Here is a 26,824-nt window from a genome sequence, read left to right as displayed (position 1 = left end):
TCTTTAAAGTCCTCCCTAGCAGTGCCTTTCTATAGTTGCATGAGTTTCGTGTATGAGATCAGCGGGACCAGGCTGGTAAAGGTGGAGAGGCAGCCAGCGAGAGAAACCGAATGGAAGACTACTGAACGGAAGCTGAGCGGTAGGTGCCCAGCATGGCCAGAAGGTGGAGCCGTTGCTGCACCAGGGTGCTCAGGCCAAAGGGGGGAAAGTTTTTCTAGAAAGTATTGAGTCCTCCAGGGCAAGCTGTCCAGCCATCAGAGAGAACCAGTCGCCACGCAGCCCCCGCCGTCCGCCAGATACACACACAGCACATATGCGCGCACGCACGTGCCCCTTTCCCTCAAAGCCTATTCCCTTTGACAAACTCCATAAAAGGCTATAGGTTTCTGAGCAGCTGGAGGCGTTTCAAAGCTCCAGTTGCCTTTTCTCCTGTCCCATTTTCTGGGAGTCTGTAGCCTGTACCCACTGCTTCTCCCCACCACCCCTGACTAGCTAGACCTTCATCTGGCCACTCTCATGGCAGCATGTGACTAGTGGGGGCCCAATCTGGCTTCTCTTGCTGGGTTATAGTCCTCCCTTCTCCAATGCCCCACCCCCACCCCCACCCCCAATCAACCATCGGTTTCTAGCGAAAGCTCTAGATCTCATCCCTTCACCTCCCTAGTCCTGGGGAAGAACCTTTGGTTAGAGCAGTTAGGGAAAAGCAAGGGGGAAATGGGGGTCGGGGGCAACGCTGCAAGGAAGGTCTGGCTTTGGCCAGATAAGAATGGAGGGGTCCTTTGTTTGCCCTCAACTGCCTCTGCCACTGTTGACACACTTGGGAATGTTTCCTGAAGCTACTCAAGAGTGTCTGGCAGCCCTCCCTCCCCCACTTCCTATGGTCTGGGGGGTGTCTGGGAACTGGGGCGGGGGGCGGGGATTGCACTTAAAGACGTTTTTTGCAGTTAGGCTGCTTTCTTAATGCTGAGAATCCACCCCCTCCTCAAGCAGGCAGCCGGGACTCTACTAGAGCAGAAGTCCCCCTCAGCGAGGGGCTGGGGATGTGTGCTAACAGAAGGTGCAAGGGACAGGGCCCCTTCCCTTTGTTTTGCATAGTGACCAAAATGTGCCTCTTTGCAAAAGGTGTCCATGCAGGGTACAGCTTTAAGTCTTCAGCACACCACCCTCCATCCTGAAGGTGTCTGCTGCATTCTGGTCTGCGTTTCTTTCTACAACTAGAACCAGCCAGCTTCCCTGAGCCTCCCTCGTCTGCCTCTGGGGAGGGGAGCAGTTGTCAGACTTAGCTAAAGGGCAGCATCCTGGTTGGTGCCTGTGTCCCCTGAGATGGTCTCACCTGCTCCCTGGCTAGCCCCTCCCCACATCACTGCACAGCCCCGCCAGGTCTGATGGTGAGAATGCTCCGACATTCACACACCTCGCTGAGACAGAGCCACAGAACAGATGGGCTTCAGTATTACTTTAATTACAATATTTACACATACCATTTTTTATTCAGAAAAAAATCCACCCAATCTCCCTATCTCTGGAAAGTTTTTCCAACCGTCATTCAAACCAGGATCCCTGCTCAACCCTCTGGAAAAAACAAAGACAAAAATGAGGGCCTGGGTCACAAACAGAGGGGGCTTCTGGCAAGGGTCCTCTGGAGATGTCCTGGGGCCTTGACCATGCGGGGGTGCAGAGCAGTGCAGGGGGCCCAGGCGGGGGAGGCAGAGACAGAAAGGAGTCTGCTGGGGGACTGAGGCCACAGCTCACCCGAGGAGTCGGGGAGAGGAAGGAGGAAGCCATGGAGACCCAAGGACAGCCTGAGAGCAGGGAGCATCCTCGGAGTGCTCAGGCCAAGAGGCTTGGCTCAGGGATCTGGCCCTGTGGTCCTGTCCACTCTGACCCACAGGGAGGAACAGGAGCCCAAGAAGAGGCTCTGTGTGGTCCCCGAGAGACCATGACTGGGCTGTTTGCTGCCACCCATTTGCCCTCACAGTGGGAACACGTGCACCCATGCGTCCCCACCTGTCCCCCAGACAGACACAGGACACTGTTGTACAACTTGGGGCCTCGTTCCAGACTCAGCCAGAAAACCGCACAGGCCTCTGTGCACAGATGGGAGAGGAACCCGTGGGGCTCGGGGGACCTTGGGAGGCGAGAAGGAAGCTGGTGACGGAACCTGCAGTGACTTGTGGGGGAGCAAGGGAGAGGGCATAAGACAACAAGCTTTTCTGGCTATGGCATCACAGAGGAGCAGGTGCTACGGGATGCTCTGGTTTTTCCAACGTAGGGAAAACTAAAATAAGGAAGAAACAGAAAAAGGCAAAGTCCCCTGGGAAGGAATTATAGCCCAGAAGAGCCCAAGCTTCCCTCTGGGAGCTCCCGTAACATGGCAGAGGAGGGAGGAGGAAGGGACCCATGTGTGAAAGCCACAAGACCATCCACCGTCCCCCACCCCCAGGAGCCTCTCTGCAGCTTGGCTTTAGCCCCCCATACCTTTCCTCAAAGAAGACCAGAGTCTGGGCTCAGGCAGCTGACTATGTCAAGGGCAGGGGTTACCTGCCTCTCCCCAAGGTGGAGAACCCCTCAGCCTGGGGCAGTACAGGGCCCCAGGAACAGCCTCCAAGGCTGCATGCAGCGGGAAAGGACAGAACAAAAGGGTGGCACCTTCAGTGTGGAGACGGCGTGCAGCCAGATGGAGGAAGAGGCCCCTTCCCCAGCCCTTGCCCAGCCCTGCCCCACCCAGCCGAGTCACAATTCAGTATCAGCCACCACGTGTTGTCTTGCTGAATGGCCATTTCTGGAAGTGGCCTGGCCGGTCCCGTTCTCCTGAGCCCCTCGGTTCACACTGGCTTTTCCCTGAGCCTCAGGGGCGGCCCCAGGGCCTGAGTTATAGCCCTGGCCTCCACCGTTCTCCGTGTAATAAGGGTCTTCACCCTAGACGGTGTATAAATAAAGGAGCATTATATAGTAAGCAGGGGAGTGAGACGGTGGGGGGAGAGGAAGTGGTTGCAGCTGCCGTGAAGACTCCTTGCTTCCTGAAGAGCGGTCAGGGCTCCAGCTCCTAGAGGAGAAAGGGTAGAAGAGAGGCACTGCGCCGCGCCACCGCAGCTCAATGGCCCATTCCTGCCAGGGACTGGGCAGGCCCCAGGGTGGGATGACCTCTTTGGAGCAACAGGCAAAGGCCAAGAGTCAAACCACAGCCTGCCCTCCCTCTCGTGAACATTTCTAAAGTAGATTTTCCTTCCACGTGTCCCCTTCTTGTGAGCCAGGGGGCACCCATGGACATTTAATTACATGCAAATAAGTGTGGCTCACTTAGCAGCCTGTCTGGTTATACCCAGCTGAACTATCCCAGGAAAAGTCCTAAATAGATGAAATGAAATATCTGCTACCACAGTGAGCAGGTGGACTGGCCCTAGTGCAAGCACCCTCCTTAACCTGCTAGGTACTGTTTTGACTCACCCACGGACATGGTAGTGTACATGCACGCCTATCCCCGTGTAAAGGCGCAGGGGTGTCCTTTCTAGTATTTCTCCTCCCCCTCCATGACATTTATGGACCTCCCCAGAAGCCTGCTATCTTCATTTCCTTTGCCATGGACAACAGAACTGACCAGCCTTTCCCCTGTGGGGCTCCAACTGCGGCGTTTCATCAGGAAATAGCCGGTGGTGCCCAAGACAGCCAGCAGGATCCCCAAGGTGACCAGTGCAATCAGGGTTTTACGGGAATAGCTCTGGTGACTCCCAACATCTTGTTCAGAGAAGCCACGGATTCCCAGCTTGAAGAGAAGACACAGAGAAGAGAGCCTGTCACTCATGAAGCACAGGTTCTTGAAGACAACACCAGCGCACACTAGACCCTTATGTGTGACCCAACAGTGAAATCACACAAGAAGACACTGACTTCACGGATTTTCTAAACAGGATTTAAGACTGACATTTCTTACTTAAGCTGCACCATAAAATTTTGGTCCAAGCATGGAAAGGTGAGGACTGTCAGAGGAGGATGCAGGTGGAGGAAGGGCAGGTCTAGAGCAGAGAATTACTCTCTCCCCTACTCTGGTCACCTCCTCGGACCCAGTATTCCCTCTGAGTCCCCTCATTTCAAAGCACTTACCTTACTCAGCTCGGATTTGTGCTCTTTCAGAAAATGGAACTTGCTGTGAAGTTCTAGAATTAGAAACAGGGGTTGCTGAATGAGAAGCTGGAAGAGCTCGTCCTGGTCTGCCCTCCTACACACTGTTCTAGAAGATGCTCGGAGGGCGAGGGCAGCTCATCTCAAGAGGGCCTCCCCTAGTCAGCCCAGCCCTTCCCCAGCACCTGTGCTCTCTGAACTAAGATGCCTCATTTTTTACACAGCATCCTCTAATCTCTGCCCTGTTCCCTCCCTAGACCCCAAAACAGAAGTGCCCCTTACCTGTTATGTTGGCAAAGACCAGCAACAGGCAGCGATGCCTCACCTCAGACTGGGCAAGGAGCAAGGAGCACACCCCGGCCCCAGCCTCGGCCTGCTCCTTCCCACACAGCACTTGGATCAGTTCCTCTCCATGGTCCTTCTTAAAATTCTCCTGGGAAGCCCAAAAACATGGTGAGCAGGAGGTGAAATTGCTCATAGACCCTGAACTACATACAGGGTCTCAGGCAATCATTCCGACTAAAGTCACACTGTTACCCTCCAAAAAGAAGAATGCTTTTTCTTAAAGTTCCAACTGGAAAAAGAAAAATCCTGTGAGCTGTGTATGTGCAAAAACTCAATAGAAAAAAAGCTCAAAACCTGTCCAGTACTAAAACATAAATCTATTAGTGTCTTAAAATGCCAGAGGACAAATTTAGGAAATATCCTCTTACTTAAGGATTGCCCGTGTCCTGATATACTATTCAAATTAAATTTGAAAGAAATTGTCAACACAGAAAATACTAATAGTGCAATACTAATGAAGAGAAAATCCTTTGTTTCAAGGTTACAATAGTCACAGATGTTGGAGCAAAAGCCAGGGGAAGGGGGAGGTAGGGAACAAATCCATGATTATAGACTCAGTGCAATCCTTAGTCCCTTCCCTCCTGCTCCACCAGTGAGCACAGCTCCAACTGAAATGCTGTTTCTAGCTTTCCACCCCCTTTCCCACTGAAAACATGGAACCCCACTTTGCATGAGGTTCACAGATTGTTCAGGCTGACTGTCCATAGGACCCAGACACTCGGACCCAGAGGGCTGGCTCGGATAATTCTTCAACAGAGGAGTCCCAGAAAGCACTGGCAGTACCCTTCCTATATCCTGTTCTTACACCTCCTGGGATTTATTCCAGCGGCCTCCAATCAAACCGGCCTCCCTGCACAGGAAAGGACTGAAACCAAGACTCTCTCCTCTGTCCGGATGGCAGATGGCGGAGGAGGAAATGCCTGAGCAGCTCTGACAACTTTCCTGTGAGGGGAAAGCTGCTAGGCGTGTGGGGCCCGTCAGGACTGAGCCTCCGTGGAGGAGAAAGCTTTCCTGTTTGTGGGGCAGGGCTGCTCCTCATGGCAAGGCCGGGGAGCCCTCCCAGCTGGGAAAGCAGCCGGGGTATTTTCCTACTGCTGTGGCCCAAGGCAGGGTCAAGGCTGGCTTCAGGCCCCAGCTTTCTTGTATCAGCTGGAGTTTGAGGGAGTCCAGAGCAGCCCACCAGCCAAGGTCACAGAGGGATGGATTAGGCCACTGCGGCTTCCCCCCTCGGAGAAAGGACTGATCCTACAGGTGTCTGAGGACATCCTTGGATAGAAGCTCTGCTTCTGGAAAAATCCAGCTCTTCAAAGTAGCATTTGCTGTAGGAAGTCTGGACACCACTTTGGATATGACCAGAGGCCTCTTTCCTCTCCAGGCCCATTTCTCGTCGGACGGCCTTACATGGCGTTAGTGTGAGCACCGCCCGCTCCCTAGCACCATGCCGGGTGGGTGAGGAGGAGCAAACTCCGGGCTTCCGATGGGTGTCTTTGAAATGCGTGTCCTTCCTGACAGAGGCAGAGGGAAAAGCTCCTGCGCAGTCTAAACAAGCCGTACAAAATGTCACCCGCCTCCACCCGCTGGGCGCTAAGAGGCTGCACCTCAAGGGCAGCCAGCTGTTCTCATGTTTATCGAGCCTTGAATGGAGGACACTCTGTGAAAACCCACGTGTGCATCCTGTGTGGTGCGTGTGCGGCGGGAAGGGGTCACTACGAATTCCACATGGTCACCGTTCTCAGTCTGTATGCATGGCATTGAACATTACTCTGTCGCTGGTGCTGTTCTAAGGGCTTTACACATTGATTCATTTAGGCCTCCCACCAGCTATGAGATGGAGACAATTATTCTCCTCATTTTATAGATGAAGAAACTGAAACACAAAGACACTAAAAGGCGGCAGAGTCAGTTACACGGTAAGTACCGTAAGCAGGGAGGAACTCAGGTGCGGTGGGCGCTGAGTGGGGTTGCGCACACGTCCGACTTGTGGTTATCAGAAACAGCTCTGCATAGGCCTTGAAGCACGGTACAGTGAGGGCAGGAGAGGCTGGTGGGAAAAGGCTTTTGGACTGGGGACTACCACCACCAGGAAGCCCAGGCCCGCAACATTCACAACCCTCGTCGCAAGGAGAATGAACACTGCTTTCCCCCTTGGGGTCCCCATCCTTCAAGCGCAACTCAGATCCCCCCTCCCTGGGGAAGCCAGGGCTGTCTTCCATCAGACTGGGCACCAACCCTTGCTCTGCTATTTACCACATTCTTTGCAGGTCATGCAGCCAGTCTGAGGGTCAGGTTTCTGAGCTGAAGACTGCGTTGCGGCACCTGAGGAGGTGTTGTAGGAGGAGTTACCCAACCAGGTGTTTGGAATGAATGGGCCCTGGATAAGTGGCAGCTGTTATTACCACTATTAATAACAGTAATAACCTATATACTACAGCATGTAGAATTCTGAAGGTCAATCATATTCTGCCTTACTGTTATTGTCGTTTCTCTCCAACTAGACTGCAAGACCTCTTGGTGCGGGGAGTGGGTGTATATTACATAATTTTGAACCCAGACTGCACTAAGCATAGCACCAAACAAAAGGACTCACTGAGCTGTTGTTCAACTTAACGTCCTAACAGGTTTGGCCTCTACACTGGGTCCCTCCACCCCTTGCTTAGTTTCTTGGACTAAATTCAAGGGAATAACAGTGGCCAGCCTCCCACTCTGGAATCCAACAGCATCAGGGAATTGTGTTTGAGTCTGGAGAGGAGCAGGTGGATCCTGAACAAAGCACAATGCTTCTCCGGATGTTGGAAATAAACATCCTCCCCCAAGAGAGGCCGTGGGCAGCCCGCATAGGAGAGTGAGCAGCAGGAAGCCACAGCCTCGCCACTTCGCTCATGGGAATCGGATTTACAAGCCCCTAACTGCATTTGCTCACACGTGTTCCTTTGCAAAAATAATAACCACAATAACGAAACTTCCAACCTTCTGACAGTAGCGCCCTCAAACTTTGTAAAAACTCTTACCATGTTAAAAAAGCACGTTAAGCATTAGAGTCAGCAGAGAGAAGCACAAGTATTTTTCAAAACGACCATTAAGATATTTTCCAGGGTAGAGATTCTACCATTCATCTCTCTTCCTCCCTGTCCTTTCTCTCTCACTCTCTCTGTCAATAATTTTATCTACTTTGGTGTGAGTTTGACAATGCAGGTTGAAATCTCTATTTTCATACAGAGACTGGTGTAATTAATGGACCTGTTACAAGTCATGTAACAAGTGGGCAGCTGACCAAGCGTGAGAAGCTAGGCTCTTTCCAGGAGACACGCTGTCTCCCTCAGTCCTCCATCTGTAAGTTATTTTTTCTGAATGGAAACTGACCTTTGGTGTTTGGGAAGAGGGTAAGGAAGGCGTGGGCTGGAGGCATATGATCTGGACGCTGGGGACAGCCTGCCTCAGATGAAGTCAAAGTGACAGAATAAGGGCGATGTGAGCAACCTAGTAAATACAACCCCTGCCCACAAACACATGTGGCTCTAAAGAATGGTAGTTCTAAAAAACAAATTGGGGCAAAGACTTGAATAGAGATTTCTCCAAAGAAGATATACAAATGGCCAAAAAGCGCATGAAAAGTTGCTCGACTCATTAATCATTAGGAAATGCCAGTCCAAAGCACAATGAGATACCACACTATGCCCAATAGGATGGCTACAATAAGAAAATAATAATAATAGCAGACTATAACAAGTGTTGGTGAGGTTGTGAGGTTGCAGACAGGTTGGAAGCCTTGCATCCCAATGGTGGAAATGTAAAATGGTGCAGCTGCTATGGAAAACAGTACGGTGCTTCCTCCAAAATTTAAAAAACAGAACTACCATATGATCCAGAAATTCCACTTCTGGATATTCCCCACCCCCAAAATGAAATCAGAGTGTTAAAGAGAGATTTGTATACCCGTGTTCGTAACAGCATTATTCACAATAGCCAAACGGTTGAAGTAAACCCAAGTGACCACTAGTGGATAAATGGATAAGCAAAATGGAGTAGGAACACACACAATGGAACATTATTCAGCCTGAAAAAGGAAGGGAGTTCTGACACAGGCTGTAACACAGATGAAACTTGAGGATATTATGTGAAAGTGAAATAAGCCAGTCACAAAAAGATAAACACTGTATAATTCCACTCATGAGAGGTACCTAGAGGAATGAGATTAATAGAGACAGAAAGTAGGATGGCAGTTGCCAGGGCCTGGGAGGAGGGGGGACGGGAGTCAGTTAATGAGTGTAGACTTTCACCTGCAGAAGGAGACAAGATTGCACGACAATGCGAATGTCCTTGACAAAGTACTAAACTGTGCCAAACATGGTTAAGGTGATAAATCCTATGTTTATTTTACCACCACTATAAAAAAAAATTCTTGGTGGATTCCCCTGGATAGATGCATATAGCATAAGGGAATAAAGTAAGCTCCCGTTTTGGAAACTATTTGGGAAACTACCACCACACCAACTTAATAAGCCGACACTGAAGCAGAGAGAATGAAAGTCAGACTTCGGGGACACATTCTTCTACTGAGGGTTCTGGGATGCTAACAGGTCCTGGAGAGGAGTGTGGGATTGCCTTCCCTTCTCCTGCCTAGGGGTAAAGGACGGGGAACATCAGGAGAGGGGTTGCGAGACCAGGGTCTGCAGAACGCACATACAGACGACAGGCCGGAATGATCCACAAATCAAGAGGTAACAGGTTGGGTACTCAGTCTACACCAGTACAGATGAGTATCTGCATAACTGAGAACCAAACACGCATTGGTCCTGTCATGGGAATATGCTAGATGCAGGAGCATGGTGCCACTACGTAACTACTCGAGGATGTGACGTTAGGGGAATCCAATCCTTCCTGCTTCTCATTAGGCAGTTTCCCACAGTTAGAACCAGTGCGTAAGGCCCTCTGACACCACAAGTACAAATGCAACCGAAGGAAAATTAGGAGGCACTACATTACTCACGACTTTTGTAACAGATTGATTATCAGACAAGCATGCGGTAGGATTCAAGGAAGAGGAATCTAGGACACAATCAGGAGCTGTGGCTAAAAGTTCTGGAGTAATAATTGTTGACCAGGAAAAATTACCTTGGGAAGGAACAGGAGGCACTGCTTCTTGGGGGGCTGGGGAAGAGGAGCCCTCAGGAAGAAAGGGGCATCAACAGTGGTGGAAGGACCCGGGAAGCAATACCACGGCACAGGTGTTACGTAACAGGTGACTCATTGTAATGTCCAGTGGGAAGGCTTCTTCAGGATATGGGAGTTGCTGCTGTCTTTCCACATCCCCACTCATGGCTCCTCCCCAAATCTCAGAGGAGTGTGCAGACCTGCTCAACTGTGGCACAAAATGGATTGGACCACAGAGAGAAAGAGACCACAGCACAGTAAGGGGAGTGACTTCTAGAACAGCAGTAAGTTTCTAGCACTTGTCTTTTATGATGACCCTAGTTAAATGTGAACATTGAAGAGCAACGGACAGACACTTAGAATGCTCTGCAATTAGCTCTAAGGTGGTGGTATAAAGAAGTAGATTTCAGGTGCACACCAGTTTGATACACAAGAAAAGAAGTGCTCAACCAAGATGATACTAAAAAGAAAAGAGGATTACATAACAGGTGTTACATAACAGGTGACTCATTGTAATGAGGGATACAAACAAAAAAGAGGGTTAATTGTCCTTAGCTATCGTTTGCAAAGAGGTTGGCAAAAAAAGTTTTTGCATCATAAAAACAGAGTATTACTTGTCCATTGTATATTCACGTTTAAGTTAACTATTTTGCAAATTGCGCTTAAGTATTCCATTGTGTGAATGTATGCCTTCACAATTCCTGTTGTTTTTTAAAGTCCTAGGTTAAATAATTCCCTTAGGTATAATTTTAAAAGATCTGTGAGTTTCAACTCCCCAACTGAAAATTAGAGGTAACTTATCAGTAGCCAGAATGGACAAAATAAGTAACTTAATGCCCTCTACAATCTACAGAATTAGCTTAGATCACATATACGGTTCCTTTCAATGGATTCCCAACTTGTAAGAAAATGGATGGTTTTTTTTTATAAGTAAAGACCATTCTTCCTGTCATCCCACCCTTTACCCAGGAAGTTGTTACTGCCAAGAAATTGCATTTACTGAAACAAAGCAAGGACGTCCACTATCACCATTAAAAATGAATATTGTGTTGTACAGTCTTACCAATGCAATAAGACATGAAACTCAAACGAGGTATCACTACTATAAAGGAGAAAAACAACATAATATTGAGACAGGGACCATAGATGTAGTCAAAGTAGAGTGAAGGCCTCCGGAGGGGGCAGGGCAGGATATTTGCAGTCAGAGCAATGTAACTACATGCAAGCAAACCCCCCTACTAAAACTCCTATGTTGAACATTAAGCTCTAGAATCATTCTTCAGTGAGATCAGTTAATGTTCCCCAGATAAAGAAGAGTAGCACATGTTTTATTATGCTAATCATTCGTAACCATGTGTAAGATTTACTTTAGCATTCTAAAAGGCCCAGGCCTATGTGCTGTCTTTCCTCCTTCAGATCTGACGAGGTGATTTTGCAAACAGAGCAACTAACTTAGCATGCAGACCCAGCTGTAGACGGCATAGTAAAAGGCAAGAAGAATTCCATCTTGAAGATAAGATTGCATTTTAACACCCAGGAAGTTCAAGAGGCAGGATTCTTTAGCAAGTAGATAACACCTCGGCCCACCTTGGGGGCTGGGCAGGCAGCCTTTTGATATGCTCCCGGTCCAAGACGCCGGTGTCCCAGAGAAAAATCAAGGCAGGAAATTCCTTATGTTAAGTTAATTTTTAATATTCAGGGACCACTGAACAAGTCCCCACCCCTAAACTCTTTTTCACATTCTCGAAAAATCCTCAACTGTCTATAAAACCCCCTAGACAGCGCACCAACACGGACTCTCTTGTCCCCTCCTGGCGCGAGCCCGGAGCTCTGTCCTTTCACTGTATCTCTAAATAAAAGCCTGTACCTTGCTCTCCTACCTTGACTGTTTGTGAAGCTCATTCTTTGGCTTCGTGAACAAGAACCCCGGCGTCATTATGATAGATAACATGATAGCTGATTTTAAAAGCAAAAACAACAAAAACTATATAAAGACCTCTTATAATTACTAACGAGGTTAAAGAAAATGGATAAACACAAAATAATATTCAAAACTCAAGCTAACTTTCTGATATTACCAGCAATATTCAATTGGAATATATAATGGAAAAATCTATAATATAAATACTCTTAAGAAATCCATAAAACCAAAAGGAAAAGAACTAGTTTTTAATTTTTAGAAACTAAAAAAAAAAAAAACCTGAACACTAAAAAACTAGAAAAAGTATAGAGGGATTTTACAGCAGTTCTAATGAAAATTTAAATGAGGTTTTTCGGCTGGGAGGGTTTAATCTCAACAAGATGTTCCTAAAGTTTTTCTGAAAGAGTAGATGAAAAAAATACTTTACAGTTTTTATACTGTAATGAGCAAACACCTGCCTGGATGGATATTAAAAGTATTATAATGTAAAAGTATAGTAATTTTTAAGAATTTAAAACAGGCAAAAAAGACAAATTGAACAAATAAAATATCTGAAGAATATGCTCTGGGACATAAAGAACATCACATAAGCTAAGAGAAGCATTCCAATCAACAGAGGGAATCATTCAATAAACAATGTTAGGAAAAAGGGTTATATGGAAAATACAGCAGTATAGCAAACAAAAATCTACATGGATTAAAGAGCTATATGTACATAATAATAATAAACGAATTGATATTTTAGGTGACTAATTTATGTTTCACAAAGGACTTTCTTAACATGAAAGCAAACGGATATCTGACAATTTATATATTGAAGTGTACTACAGAGGGGAGAAAAAGTAAATTTAAATAAAATTGTCTTTGCCTTCTTTGTCCACCAGATGGGGCCTCTTACTCCCTAAACCCAACACTCAGCATTGGAACTAGCTGATTCAGCTACTGTACCCCAACCCCCAGCAGAGTCCCCTCCAGGCCACCAGAGCCTAAGAAAGCTCCCCGGGGACTGTGGGAGGGGGGCGGGGGAAGGAACGGGTGAGGGTCGCGGAGGCGGGGTAGTTTGACTTACACAGCTGGAGGTCTCATTTAGCTCCAGGCAGATACCTTGGGGCAATTTCACTTCTTTGACTGGGGAACATTTGATTTCTCCCTGTATTAGAACAGAAAGTAAATAAACCAGTGTCTTTGCCCCTCATATTTATCCCCATCTCTTGTCTAGCTTGATTTCTGCGAGGTATTCTCTGAAGAGGTTTTGGAGAACAGGAAATTTAAAATTTTGTTTGGGGCCTAGAGATCTGTAATAGTCACTCTCTTCCTGTATCTTCACACCTCCCACCACCCCCCACTAACTCTCCCCCACCCGCCCCCCATTTCCATCCAATACTCAGAACTTTTGTCACTAGCCTGGGCTTGCAGGCAAGTAGCTATTTGCAATCTCTGTAAACACTGGCTGGGATGGTGCAGAAATGAGAGGGGAGGATCTTTTCTCACAGGGGCTGTTTTCCCTCTAGTGAGTTAGGGACTTGCAGTAAGGCCACACAGCCAAACAGATAACGGGGTGGCCAGACAGATCTTGGGGACACTCACTTCCTCCTGGCTCCGAGGACTTTAAAAACAGAAACCAGGCAGGCACCCCAGGTTCCATGCCTTCATATTTTCTAACCTTCCTGCTGAAAGCTGTTGACAGCCACAGGCCCCGAGGCTGAGAAGGGCAGGTTGAGCTCACCATCCCTGGTCCACCAGCTCCTAACTGCCTCTCTGTGCCTGGCACAACCACCCAACCCTCTCACATAGAGGAAATGTTTTGACCTAAATATTTGGGGAAAGGAGCCCCATTAAGTGGAGGATGGTCTGCAAATATGCCCAAAGGGAAATGGTACCTGGTCAAAGCCCAGACCAAGAGGTACTAAAAAGAACCACAGAGGATTGGATAGACCCCTGAGAATCCCCTTTACTGTCTACACCCTAGAAACGCAATGCCCATGGCACTGATCAGCCTTGCCACCCGACTCTGCCCTCCTTCCCCCTTTTGCTCCTTTCCAGCAATATTTAAGCTCCATATTTTCCATGCTAATGCCTACAAACCCAAATCCCACTTGTTGGGATGAGGGCAGGTTGTGGGGAAGGGAGGTTGTACACACATGAAGTAAAGGAACAATCTGCCATTTTTGGCCCAATTCACCCACCTTGATGGTCCTTGGGGTAGAAGACAATGATGTATAGGTTTCAGTGGGAGTTATCACAGAGCTGGTGATACTGTATGGGGGACTGGAAACATTTCCAGGTGACAGGCTGGGCTTCAAGGTTGTCTCTGCAATCGAAAAGTTGACTGGGGTAGAAGATACTGTGGTGGCTAAAGAGGTCTGAGATTGCACAGAAGAGTTCATAGTTGTGGGAACTGGGGTGATCACAGAGGTAGACGTGAGGTTAACTGTAGGCTCTGGAATAGACCAAAATACAAGTGTGCGTGTGAGCACATTTGCATAAACACACACACACACACACACATATTTCACTCACTGTCTTGAATTAAGACCTTATAGATAATCACATAGGCACGGACTGGAACCCAGAAAAGGGAGCTTGAGGAGTGTAGAGCTGCAGCGTGTCACCCTTACCAAACTCATTTCAAGCCAGCTGTTGGAACCACAGCTGTAATCTAGGATGTGTAAGTGGCGTCTTCAGCATTCTGAAACTGAACTGGGTGCTGGTCCAACCTAGAGAAGTCACAGATCCCCAGTGTGAACCTGTACATGCCTTCCTTTACTTAGAAGAGAGCAGAGGTCCCTAGGGTGTCCTCATCTGATCCCTGTTCTATCAATAAGCTGAATTCAGCAGGAGAGCAAGGTCCCAGGAGCATTCCTGATCAGAATTAGCCACCAAGGCACTGGCCTCAGAAAGCTGTCACTACAGGAAGAATTATCTAGACCTTATACTTCAAGGTTCCCCAAGCATGATGCCCAAGCCATTATTAGAAAGGGCTTGAATATTCCTATCTGCCCGGGAAACAGAGATTTTTCCTGAGGAAACGGGAAATGCTTGTATGTACCAAGGGTCTGGTGTAATATTATTTCTAGGAAGGCAAAGCTGCAAGCAACTAAATGAATTACAATATGTTAAATGTTATATGCACTTAACATACCATGATCATTTCATGAGTGGAGGCATCGTAATGCTTTACCCAGGTACCAGCAGCATCCCTCCGGGGCTTGAGGCCAATACTCTACCTGAGACGGCTGCTGTAGTCACATTGCTGTCCTGAAAGACAGGATGGGAGGTGGTATTTCCAAGAATATTTGGTGGTGGCGTCTCCTCGTTGGATACAGTTGTAGCCACAGTTGAAATTATTGCTGTGGGAGATGATTTTGTGGCAGCAGAAGTTGAGTTTTCCAAACCTGTGAACCCAGAGGCTATAGGGAGATAAGGAAGAAAGGTCAGAAACTAAATCATCCTGGAACCTCATGATACCACCTGATTCAATTTCTTGACTTCAGGTAGAATCCATCTAGAACGTCACTGCCACCATTTGTAAGGGAGTGGCCACAAAAACATCCTCCTGGACAGGCAACTGGTTTCCCACTACTAGATTTTTCCTGAGGAAACAGGAAATGCTTGTATGTACCAAGGGTCTGGTGTAATATTATTTCTAGGAAGGCAAAGCTGCAAGCAACTAAATGAATTACAATATGTTAAATGTTATATGCACTTAACATACCATGGTCATTTCAAATACAAAATTATGAAAAAAAAAACTGTAGCACCATGAGAACACGAGGCAATGCTCATAACATGTTAAACAAAATATTCAAATATCAAATTGTTCTTGAATAAATACTGCAAGGATCTAAAATGTCGGGGAGGATGTGCCTTCATTTCCTTTTTAATGTGCCCTCTCTTTGTGTCATTCTCCATCCAGCATATTACCTCTTGGAATAATCACTAGATTCATACCATCTCTATGCAATCCCCTTAAAAATCCATCCTCCCCAGACTTCCCCATTCCCAAACTCCCTTCATTCTTTCCTTCATGGCCTTCAAACCTGTCCTCCTTTCCTTGCACAGAGGAACTGCAGCAAGCAACTCCAAGATCTCTTTCTGGAAGCTCTGACCTGGGAATGCAGCTGATGGACTAGACAGCATAAGGCCTGGTTTCTCTTCTTACATTGTGGGAAGATCAGAGAGTTCAGTTCTGGCTCGGCCAATAGCTCTGTAATTTCATGTGTGTGTGTATCTCAGTTTACCAGTCTCTAAAGTGAAGGTCTTTCCCTACACGGACTGTTGGGAGAATCAATTGTTAAATTGTTATAATAGAGTGTTCCTTGTTCTCCTTGTTCGCTGAACATCATCCTGTGGGTCCTTGCCCTTCCGGGTTTCCTGGGGTCCTTGCCCTTCCGGGTTTCCTGGGATCCTTTCCCTTCCGGGTTTCCTGGGGTCCTTGCCCTTCTGGGTTTCCTGGGATCCTTTCCCTTCCGGGTTTCCTGGGGTCCTTGCCCTTCTGGGTTTCCTGGGGTCCTTTCCCTTCCGGGTTTCCTGGGGTCCTTTCCCTTCCGGGTTTCCTGGGGTCCTTGCCCTTCTGGGTTTCCTGGGGTCTTTGCCCTTCGGGTTTCCTGGGTAGCCAGGAGTGCCATCCCTAGACCGAGGCAGGAGAAGCTCCCTGACCTGTGCTCTACTATCTACACTCTGTTCCTCTTCTTGCTCTGCCCTTCCCCAAACCATGAAGAGTCCATGGGGCCATCAGAGATGTACCCTCTCTTCTAGATCATACGCTGGGGACCAGAACTCCTAGGACTTCTTGCTCAAATGGCTCTTTGCCCACTTGATGCCCTGCATGGGCCTTTCTTCCAGTCTATCCTTTGGAAGGTGAACTAAAGAGCTAGTGTCTGCACCTCCAAGGCCCAAGGGTGGCCAAGGGGTGGCTTTTTCTAGGGAGAAGGGTTAGATATTAAGTGTGTGAGTGGGGTGTCCCTTGCATGCATGCAAGTTCCCCTATAATGCAAGCTAGAGTCCTGGGTAAGAAGAGCAGAGGAGTGGGCTGGGGCCACGGGCCATCTCTTCCTGCTCAGCTACACTGGGCCACTCAATCCAAGACTGGGAGAGTCCCATATTCAAACCTGGCCTTCCAAGGAGGCATGGAGGTATGTTTTTCAAGATAAGAAGATAGGAAATATTTTATTTATCAGTTGGTTGGTGTGATTGATAACTTTGAAGTATTTAGACATGGAGTACGTGGGCCTCCACTGTACTCCTGGCTTGGGCCCTACGGAGGTTAGGGGTGGACTTGGTATTCAGATCTCATGCTCTGTAATACCATCCTTAAGGAAAGGCTCCTGAGGGTCCCAGGCCCACCCTAAAGCTTGTCTCTAAGTTTTCCTGATTAGATCCGGGCCTATGTTTTTCAGAAGTTTCCAGGTAAATAGCACTGTAGAATGACACCACTTCTTTCCCTTAGCATCAAGAGGGAAGTTAGGCTTGAGTTTCAGGGCAATTAATCTGGAGCCATGAATGCTTCCCCAAAGGTGGCAACTAGTCTCACTCTCTCACATCTGCCTCCCTCCCCAACCTGCTGCCAATAAATTGTTATTAACGGTGAGCACAGAAATCCTATAGTATCTTACATGTCAGGTGAACAGGAAGAAGTGTTGCCAGTATCTTCAACTGAGAGGTTAAAACCTGGATCACCAAGGTCTTGGCCAGGAGCGAAGGCCATGGTTCATACGGGGAGAGAAGCAGTGGGGCCACTAAGGTTTAGCTGACTCTCAAGTAGCAGCAGCAGTGGGTCGGGGGGTCTACACTGTAAGAACCGGAATGTGTCCCCCACCCCTGTGGATAGAAAAGGATGGGTCCTGTTTGGCTTAGGTCGGTGGGGGGTAGGGGGGGGTTATCAAAATAGAATAGTTAGGGAAACAGGTCCAGCCTTCTTCTGTCCTTAAATAGGACCTGCTCAGCAATCTGACTATAAGGTATGACTTCATTGTAGGGACAGGTAGGGGGCGACATTTAACATCTGGACACCGACCTGAAGGACACCCTCTCAAGGCACCATTCCAGCATGCCCTTGGAATGCCCCCTTGATACCACTCTCCCTGCTCACACCTTCCTCTTCCCCCCCATTACATTAGTAACTGGGAATCCCATCTGGCCCAGCCCTTTCTCCCTCCAAGGGAAGCTGGGCCTGGCTGAGGTGATGTCATGCTTTTGAACCCCTCCACCAGGGCCTCCTTCACCCAGACAAACAGACCTGAACTTTTCCAGATGTGAAGAGAGACCTGCTGCTAGTTCTGAGGACAAAAGTGCCTGTGCCAGATGGGTGAAGCGACCCTGGAGCAAGGCCAGCCTCCACCCCCCAGGGGTCGGGCTCCTGGCTGCGGCCACCTCCCCCCACCTGCCACTTGGCCAAGCACTGAGCACCAGGTAGCAGGGTCCCTGTGCAAAGCCAACAGACCCCTGACCTCCAATTCATGTCCCCGAGCCTAGGGTGACCAGGAAAGCCTCTGAGGCCCTGCAGAAACAGGACAAAGAGGGACAGCAGAAAGGCAAGGCTAAGTGCAGGGCTTAGGGACAACTTGGTATAAATCAAGGGGACACCTTGGCAGGGCTCAACATGCTGCAGCGTAGGAACCGACAGTGAGGGCGCCTCTTGGGCTCACAGTCCCTAGGGCTCCCTTTACAGAGCCCCCACGGAGACTGGATCTTGGAGGAATGACATTTACAAGAATCAAGACGGACCACAGGTTTCTCTGTTATCCTACCTCCCCCAGTCCCCTAAAACACACACCCATGGCATTAAACCATCACATGCTCGCCTTTCTTTATATGAGTTTCTTAACCCCAGGGGAGCAATACCAGCCTATCAGTCAGATTCTAAGAGACAGTCCATGGAACCTCTGCTCCATTCCATTCCAGACTGGTGGAATAGCCTTTCCCCCCAGCCCAACAGAACATGAGAGTACAATTCAAAACGGAATGGAAGGCTAGCTTCTACTGTTCACATCTCATTCCACCTTCATGAACTGTGTCTCCCTAAGGGCACTGTTGGACCCTAGGTATCCTATTTGATCTCAGCTCATGAACCTGGAGCAAGGGGAGGAGACAGGGTATCAGGAAGTTAGCAAAATGAAGATTCTAAAATGCCAAATAGAATGTCACATAATTCATAGAGTAAAAGGCAGGGTCCTTATTCAGAGGCAATTATTCATGTTTTGCATACAATTCTAAAAAGCTTGGTGAACTGAAAGCTCAGCTAAAGCTAAACATTAAAAAGAGGCTATTAGAAGCAAACAATTAGAAGCAGCAACGGCTGAAATGAAGAAACAGAAATAAATGAAAAACATACATAACTATCAAAACCCACAGCAGTCTGGAATCATTTATGGTAGGAGTAAATAAATATATACACTTTAACAAGCATGAGCATATCACTGAGTTGCACCCTAATCAAATTATTTTCATGAGACATCTGAATCATTTTTTTTTTTTGGTACTCTAAGGAAGGAGAGGGGTGTGTAATACATTTTTAAGAGATTTCTAGCTACACTTAGTAAGCTGAAGCATCTTTTAGTCTTTAATGAGGGTGTACCAATCCTCCAATCCAGAAAGTTCTGCTAACTGAATAACTAAATTCCCATACTTTCAGAAGCAGGATTTTCCTATAGTTGGTCTTGCTTTTCAAAGACCTGCTTAGGTTGTTTTTTTGGTGATGCTATTGCCTGATCCCCTCACCAGCCCCATTCTGCTCATCTTTTGGAATATTCTAGCACCTGGCCCAAGAGAGGTTTCTTGGAGGAGTGTTTTGAGTGTCTCAGCCCATAGAGAAAGAGTGCTAGAAAGAAGAAGAAATACACTGGCCTCTGCTGGGAGCCCACAGCCTGTTTGATGAGAAAACAGCAGAGCCTGGGAACAAAGAACTCGGGTGTTAAAATTAGACCATGTTCGAAGGTTCCTCTACATTTTCTACCTGTGTGGTCTTGGGAAGCTTCTGTTAACTCCCCAAACCTCACCTGTAAAACGCAGATAAAAATAGTCTCTCTCTCTTAGTTGTTTTGAGGAATACTGGAGATAAGAGGTGAAAGCACTTAGTCTGGTAAACACTCGTGAAATGGTGGTTATCTTCAGGACAGGCCCTTTTCCTTCTGCTTCTCAGAGACCTTATGCCATGTATCTCCATCACTAATCTGGCACAAAATCATATATGCTGTCTCCTGAGGAGAGGTCTTGTAATCTCAGTTACATGATACATTTGAGTGCCAGGACCACCTCTTATACTTGGGTTTTACTCAGGTGCTTAGCACGATCCTGAGCTTGGAATAAGCACTTGGACTGAACGGAGACTGTGTCAGGCAGGTTCATACCAACCACCTGTAGGTAGAGGGGTCTTATTCAATGCTGTATTTTAAGGGGAAATTTATTAAATTAGGGAATATCCATGGGAGGATAATTAGAAGTAAGTGAGTTTTAGAAACCAAGTCATATGCTTGAGGGCCTACTGTTATTTCATCTAGATCAGGGGTTGGCAAACCATAGTTGCTAGACCAAATCTTGCCCGTGGGCTGTCTGTTGCACGGCCAGTGAGCTAAGAATGGCTTTTGTGTTGCAAGTGTTGTAACACAGAAAGGAGCAGAATATGCATCAGAGATGCATATGGCCTCCACAGTCTGAAATATTTACTCCCTGGCCTTTTACAGCAAACGTCCGCTGACCTCTGATCCAGAAAAGTAGAATTTGAGGAGGGAGAATGAATATGTTTCAAGATTCACCTCATTGATTTATTCACACTTATTTTTCATAAGCACCAGTGATGTGCCAAGTGCTGTGGGAGCACAAAAGGAGAGAAAAGTCTTTCCCATGGCTTGGTGATCATGTCATTAGAATTTAAATAAGACCCTGACCTCAAGGAGCTTATAGTTTAATGGGGCCAACTAGAAAGATCATTAAGGATTGTCATGAAGAAGAGTTCATGATTAGAAATTATAGGAAAGCTACTCCCACTCCAATACAAGAAAAGCTTAAAATGACTATTTTTTAACAAAATGGAAATGAACTACTCTGGGAGACAGCGAGCCCCACATCTTTCCTGGGAGCATTCGGGACGCACCTTTGTCTCAGTGAGTCTGGGCCATGTTGGACTAGGACAGACATCAGGGTGGATGCCTGCCTTTGGTGTGAACATAAACCAAGTGTGTGTGGCCTGAGTCTTCCCAGTGTACTGAGATTTCCCTTTAATCATCAAATAGCATGTCCTGAACCCCATCCACGTACTGTGGAACCTCAATCCCTGAGCTTTCTTTGGGGCCTTTGTCTCAGTCACCTCTTCTCCCATTTTCCTAATAGCCGCCGAAACCTGTTTCTCAGCTCTGTGCCCCTCTGGTCTCAGGCTGCAGCGGGCTAGCCAAGCACCATGAACCGAAGCCAGTGTGTGCTTCCTGAAGAGGTGAGATACAGCCCAGCCAGCAGGGACAACGGCGTAACCTGGAGATATTAGAAATCTCTGTTCAACATCCATGCCATCCTGCAAGGAATTTCTCCTAGCCAAGGCTTTCCTATCCTCCACTCAGCACTGTTCCGTTACTCCAGACACCTCCCTCCTCTCTCTTGCTCTTCCTGGGCATCCTTCCATCTCCTGGGCCCATAAAATACAAAGTTCCACTTTATCATGTGTAGCGATTCTACCTCCTGTCTGCTCTTGTACATCCAAGGTTTGTGTGGTTTGTGTAGGGGTCTTGTTCCTCACCCCAAACTCGTTAAGGCATTTTCTTAAACAACAGAACTGGTTACCTCGAGATGCCATGCCCCTAGAAGGTACCGGTTGTGGGTTCTTTGGATTTTTCCCCCCAAATGAGGAAGGAGCAGATTTCCCAATTAAGTCAAAAGGCCTTTTCCTTTACATCCAAAAGGAAGTGATTCATTGCTCAGTGGGCTCCAGGGTCCTATGAAGTACACCTAGTATACATCCCGATTCATTTGTACTGCATTCTCCCCACATGCATGCATCGTTCTTAGCAAAGTTGGGAGCCCTTGGGACTAAAAATCTCAGATAATGTGTTTTTTCTTTCTTAGCTGAGGAGAGAAGAGAATGTTCTCATTAGAGACGTCAAAGCACAGAAAAATGGGAATTTCTGCCCTGGCGACTCTGAGCATTTTCTTGAGCAGGGTGGTGTTTTTATTCTTTTTCCATACCTTCACATTTTCAGCTCTGCACACTCAGGGCCATTTAGTTAGACCCAGGAAAGTCAATGAGAGGGAGGCCTGAGCATCCTAGGGTGCATCTGGATAACCATCAGCCTTGAAGGTAAGCCCAAGCCCTCCTGGCCCAGGGTGCACCGGAATACAGGCAGTGAGACTGTAGGAAATGGAATTTGTTGCTCCTTTGGATTTGTTTTGGTAAGACTCTGAGCCTGAGTTTATCTGCTGTTACTCGGCCCTCCTTGCCCTGAGCTTTTGGAGACAGACTCGGGGAAGGAAGGAGATGAGGACCAGTGAGCAGAAAGCCCAGGAGGTGGAGCCAAAGGGATAAGAAAGATACCCGCACGCTTAATCAGCCACACAGGGATGCTGCTGAAGACTGACTTTTGCAGAGGGTGTGCCAGCTGGACTGACCCTGCAAGGGAGGGCACTGGGGACCACGGAATTAGTCACAGGTCCTAAAGGCTGCCCCTCCTTGGTCGCCATGTGGCAGAGGTTCAAAGGGTGGAGTCCTCTCTCCTCCGGAAAATATCTGATAAGATTCTTTTCCTTTTTCTTTTTTCCCCTCTTACATGTAGCCCCAGACAGGATATGGGTGTGGGGTCAGCAGGCACGAAGGACCCAAAGGAAGAAGAGGAATGTGAAGGGGCGGGAATGAGGGGTGTCACTAGGGAGAGAGGAAGGACATGCCGCGGAGGGCTTGCAGGGAAGTGATACCCTGAGCCCGACAAATGAGATTCCCTCATGACGCATTCCCTGCTATGGCAATGCTACCTGGTGGCCTCTCAGCCCCCACCCCGACTCTGGTCACCACCGAGAGTCACCCCATCTCCAACAAAGAGCCTGCTTTCGGTTGGCTGCTGTACCCATCCCCATGTCAACTTCTCACAGGGGCAGAGACCTTCCCAGAACAAAGTTTTCTCGGGGTTAATAATGAGAAAGCCACAGAACCTTTTCCACCCTAAATTTCACAGTGGTAAGAGCACACGCGACTTTCTTCAATGTCCGTTTGTTAGCATTTCAAGGTGCAGTCACTCATTTCCCCACAATGTACCCCAGGACAGAAAATGCCTCCTAGGAGTAAAATAAATAAATAAACCACACAAACCCCACAAAGCTTCTGAGGCAGATATAAAGCTGCAAATTGGCCCAAGGAATCTGGCAAGATTAAGAATAGAGACCCATTCCCCAGCCCTCACCCCCAGAGCAGACACTGAAATTCTCAGCATATCTGCTCAAGGTTAAGTTGCTCCCCCACCCCCAGGGCTGCAGGCCAAGGCGAGACTGAGACCAGCCAGCTGAGGAAATAAGAAAAGGGTGGGCCTCACTCAGCCCAGGACCAGGTCATCACTAGCTGTGTAGCCAAGGGAGACTGGAGCATCTGATAGGAATTGGAGCACTTGACCCACACACCCCCATTAGGAGGGTGCAGTCTAGCACCCAGAGGACTTACCCATTCTAGGCCTTTCACACCCGTGGCAGCTTTTTCCCTGCCCCAAAGGGCATGCATGTCTGGGGCTTCCAAACAGGTCAACCCAGAGGTGAAGTTTAGAGTTTCTTCCAGCCCAGTGTCTCTCTCCAACTGGGCAAACCCAAAGGGGGACAACAGAGGAGACTGACAGCCAAGAGGCCTAGCTGACTGGCTCGGGTCATTCTGTGGGGCCATAGTGGGTGGCCTTTAGGACGCAGTAAGAATAGGAAATTGGGAGCCCTGGAGGGCTGGCATCAGAATATGGAGCAAAGGGGAAAACAACTTAGTATGTTTAAAATCTTCCAAGGGCAATGAGATGTGATGGAGAACATTTGCCCCCAATACAAGCAATTAGGAATACATGCTTGCTGAGTTCCTTTTTTTTTTTAAAGTAAGAACAAGGGCTTAGTAATTGGGGCATGTGCGGCTGACTGGAGGAGTGTCCACTAGCCTGCTGATCTGCCCACTAGTCTTAAAACAAAAGGGTGCAGGGGAAGAAAACCCCAAATGTAACAGGTTTGTTCCCTGGTAAGGGGTTCTTGTGGGGAGAGGGAGGCAGGGCACGGCACACATTCCATCTACCACCACCTTCCGCCCGGTGGGTGCGTGTGGGTGTCGGAAGGGGGAGTTGTAACTGAACTTTCCGATCTTAAATGAAAGGCTTTTTTTTTTTTTTTCCACGGACCGCTCTTCACTGCAAACTCCCCTGATCACCGAAGTTAGCCTGCTCGCGGGCCTCCTGGGCGTTGGACCCGGGGCCTCGTCCCGGGTTGGCTTGGCCAGCATTCCGTGAATGTCCAGCGCCCGCTGCCCCTGTCCCGGTGGTCGCTGGGGGGCCTGCGCGCCCTTCCCCGCACCCTGCGGCTCTCTGAATCAACGCTCAGCCGCCAATTCCTCCTACTTCTCCCTCCCTCTCCTGGTTCTGGCTCCAGTCTTGCGCTCCGCACCTCTGGCAACGCGAAGACACACTGGCATCTTCAAAGCGCTTTCTTTAACGAGGCAACTCGAGCCATCGCGGAGTCCGGCTGTGGGAAGCCCGGGGCGCGCCGCCCGGTTTCCACCTGGGCTGGTTCACGCTCCCGGCGCGCGCCTTCCCTTCCCGTGCCAGCCCGCCGGTTCCAGGCGAGGCGCTGGGCTCAAGAGGCCTGGTCCCCGCACAGCCCGCGGCCGCCGTGGGCGCGGGGGCGCGGGCCGGGCCAGGGGTCCCTGCCCTGCGCGCCGCGCCGCCCTCCTGCGCGCTTAGCTCCGGGGGCGCGTCCACCCTCCCGCCGCCACGCCGGGCGCGCGGCCGATACTCACGCAGCAGGCTCAGCAGGCAGAGCGCGGTCCAGCCCCGCGGCATCCCGCGCCCCGCGCGCGCGCCCCTGCGCCCCAGCATCCTGCCCGCGCCGCTGCGAAGAGGTGCACAGACCCGAGACACTGAGCGGCCGCTGGGCGCGCTGCCCCCGCCCCTCCGCCCGGCCGTGGGGTGGGCGATTCTTGCTTTTTCCCCTCCCCTCCCTCTTTATTCCTGGCAAGGCCGGCCCCTCTACTTGGCTGCCACTAACGTGAGCTTGCTTGCTTGCTTAGCCCCAAAGGCGGAGGACGATAGCAGGGAGGCTGGGGTGGCCGCCGTCGAGGCCAGAAAAGCTGGAGGTATGTGCAGGCCCTGCACTACTTGTTCAACTTTTTGGGGAGGCCCCGTCTTACTTTTGCAAGTATTGGACTTCCACTTCAATTGTAGCCCTTTGTGACAGCCTTGCTGGTGGCTGGGGCAGGGGCAAGTCTGCTCTTAATTTTTTTTCCCCTTTCCTTTCCTTTCTGTTTTTCGTTATTTTTAAGTTTTAAGCCAAGAACAGTCTTGCAGGAGGAATCTGTGAGGACGTGAGTTTACAAGTGTGAGCATTTTGCTAATCTGGTAAAACTTACCACCTGTCCCATCTGATGCATTTAATGACCTTCATACCAGAGAATGTGCTGCAGGTAACGAAGCATAAAGAGCGAGCAGGACACGTGAATGACTGTCATTATTCATTTTACCCCTTCAAACCATCCTTGTCGATTTTTCTTTACACTTTTTTTTCCTGCAAGATCTGTTTGTATTAGTTCAGAGGGGTCTTTCCTGCGACAGTCCCTATTTAACCACACAGTTTGTTCCCCTCACCGTCATCATAAAGACGAAGGACTGCCCTAGCATTGGGATACCTTCTCTCCAGGCATTCCCCCCTCCAGCTGTGGGTCTGAGTCTCTGGGACTTCATCTCGCTTCCCATGAGAAAAAAGACTTCCTCCGACTGCTCCCTCTACTACCTGACTGATCCTAGAACGCCTTGTTCTGGATGTGGGTAAACTGAGCTGCAGAAACTCTGTGCTGCAGCATCAACCTAATCACAGATTGGATTGGGGAGGTGGAGATGGGATTGGGGAGCAGATGATGGCACCAGTGAGGGAGTAAGGCGCTGGCGCCGTCTCGGAGAACATGCTCTGACATCCCGCGTGGAATCACAGGATTGCAGATTCCCAGTCCAGTGTCTTCTGTGATGTCTGTGCCACATAGCACCCCCTGCTACTCCCTCCTCTGATCCTTTCTGATTTACCTCCCTGCAGATCCCCTAGCATTATGAAAGCAGATTTTTATGATCCTTTAACCTACTATGCATTTGGTTTGTACAAGAGAAGGGTGACCAGGTCTAAAGACAAACCCCAAAACTCCCTATTCTGAGGTTGTTGCCTAACTTTCCTTTAAATAGGAAACAAAGCCTTTCATCATATAATAAAACCAAAGGCTTAAGATGCAAATCTGATAGAACACCGTGGTATGATATGACTGTTTTAAAGTGCACATAGTGATTCAGATCTGACCACATTGTGATCTCACAGGCCAGCAGCTGGGAACAAAAAGGCCTGCAAAATACATTTTTTAATCAGGCCTTTGTCCTTGGGGCTCCCAATTAACACAGACAAGGAGTTAGCTCCTCCCTTCTTCCTCCCCCTTCTCTACTCTCTCAGCTCCAGGAGCTGGGTTGGCTTCATACCCAATGAAAGATGGTAAACAAGAAGTGGGGTTGCAATTCCTTGCTAAACGTGAAAAACAGCTGGGCCCACTAGGCCCTTCCTTCATTCTCAGTAATCTCGTCTGGTTGCTCCAAATGCCCTTCGCTTCCCTTAACTGGACCACATGAAACAAGGAAGAACTTGTCTCCAGAATTTCTTAACTAGCTTTGGGTGCAGAGAAGAGGGAGAAGGATCCTATGGAGCAGAGCCTCTCCAAGGTTAATCCCCGGGGTTCTGCACTTCTAACAGGTGTTCTCCATGATCTTAACTAATGCTTAAAAATCCCTGGTACAGAAAAAAGACATACTAGATACAAAGTGGATCCCAGACTTTGGGGAGGGAAAAGAAGAGCAGGGGGTAGAAGGCTAACAAATCCCTTGCTCTGAGAAACCAGAGCTGCCCCTCTCTGGCCTGCAAGGGTATGGATGGCACCAGCACTATGACACTAGGTGACAACTGGCTGCTCTTCATGTCTCTGCTGTTGCTAGAAAAGGATGTTAGCTGCGCTGCATGTAGTGGAGGGTGCAGCAGAAATATATGGAGTGGGAGGCTTTGTCAGGCCCCTCATAGACCTTTAGGTCATGACCACTCTTAACACCGAACACC

General features: G+C 48.6%; 1 protein-coding gene across 2 annotated transcripts; it reads right to left on the bottom strand.

Annotated features, from left to right (window-relative positions):
- Window positions 1-1,441: 1,441 nt before the first annotated feature.
- On the bottom strand, window positions 1,442-24,643 carry CD34 (CD34 molecule). Of its 2 annotated transcripts, none has more exons than XM_036912404.2 (8): window positions 24,486-24,643; window positions 14,764-14,946; window positions 13,723-13,976; window positions 12,606-12,686; window positions 4,402-4,552; window positions 4,102-4,154; window positions 3,599-3,763; window positions 1,442-2,919 (listed from the first exon to the last, which is right to left on the bottom strand). In XM_036912404.2, exons 1-8 carry the CDS (start codon window positions 24,562-24,564, stop codon window positions 2,734-2,736), a joined length of 1,152 nt encoding a protein of 383 aa, XP_036768299.2. In that variant the 5' UTR covers window positions 24,565-24,643; the 3' UTR covers window positions 1,442-2,733. The 2 variants fall into 2 exon arrangements, with proteins under 2 accessions (XP_036768299.2, XP_057363996.1); XM_057508013.1 differs by having other exon boundaries at window positions 2,777-3,046.
- Window positions 24,644-26,824: the final 2,181 nt, after the last annotated feature.

The sequence above is a fragment of the Manis pentadactyla genome, chromosome 9 (assembly GCF_030020395.1).
Source record: "Manis pentadactyla isolate mManPen7 chromosome 9, mManPen7.hap1, whole genome shotgun sequence".
NCBI lineage: Eukaryota > Metazoa > Chordata > Mammalia > Pholidota > Manidae > Manis > Manis pentadactyla.
This window is presented reverse-complemented; position numbering and strand designations above follow the sequence as displayed.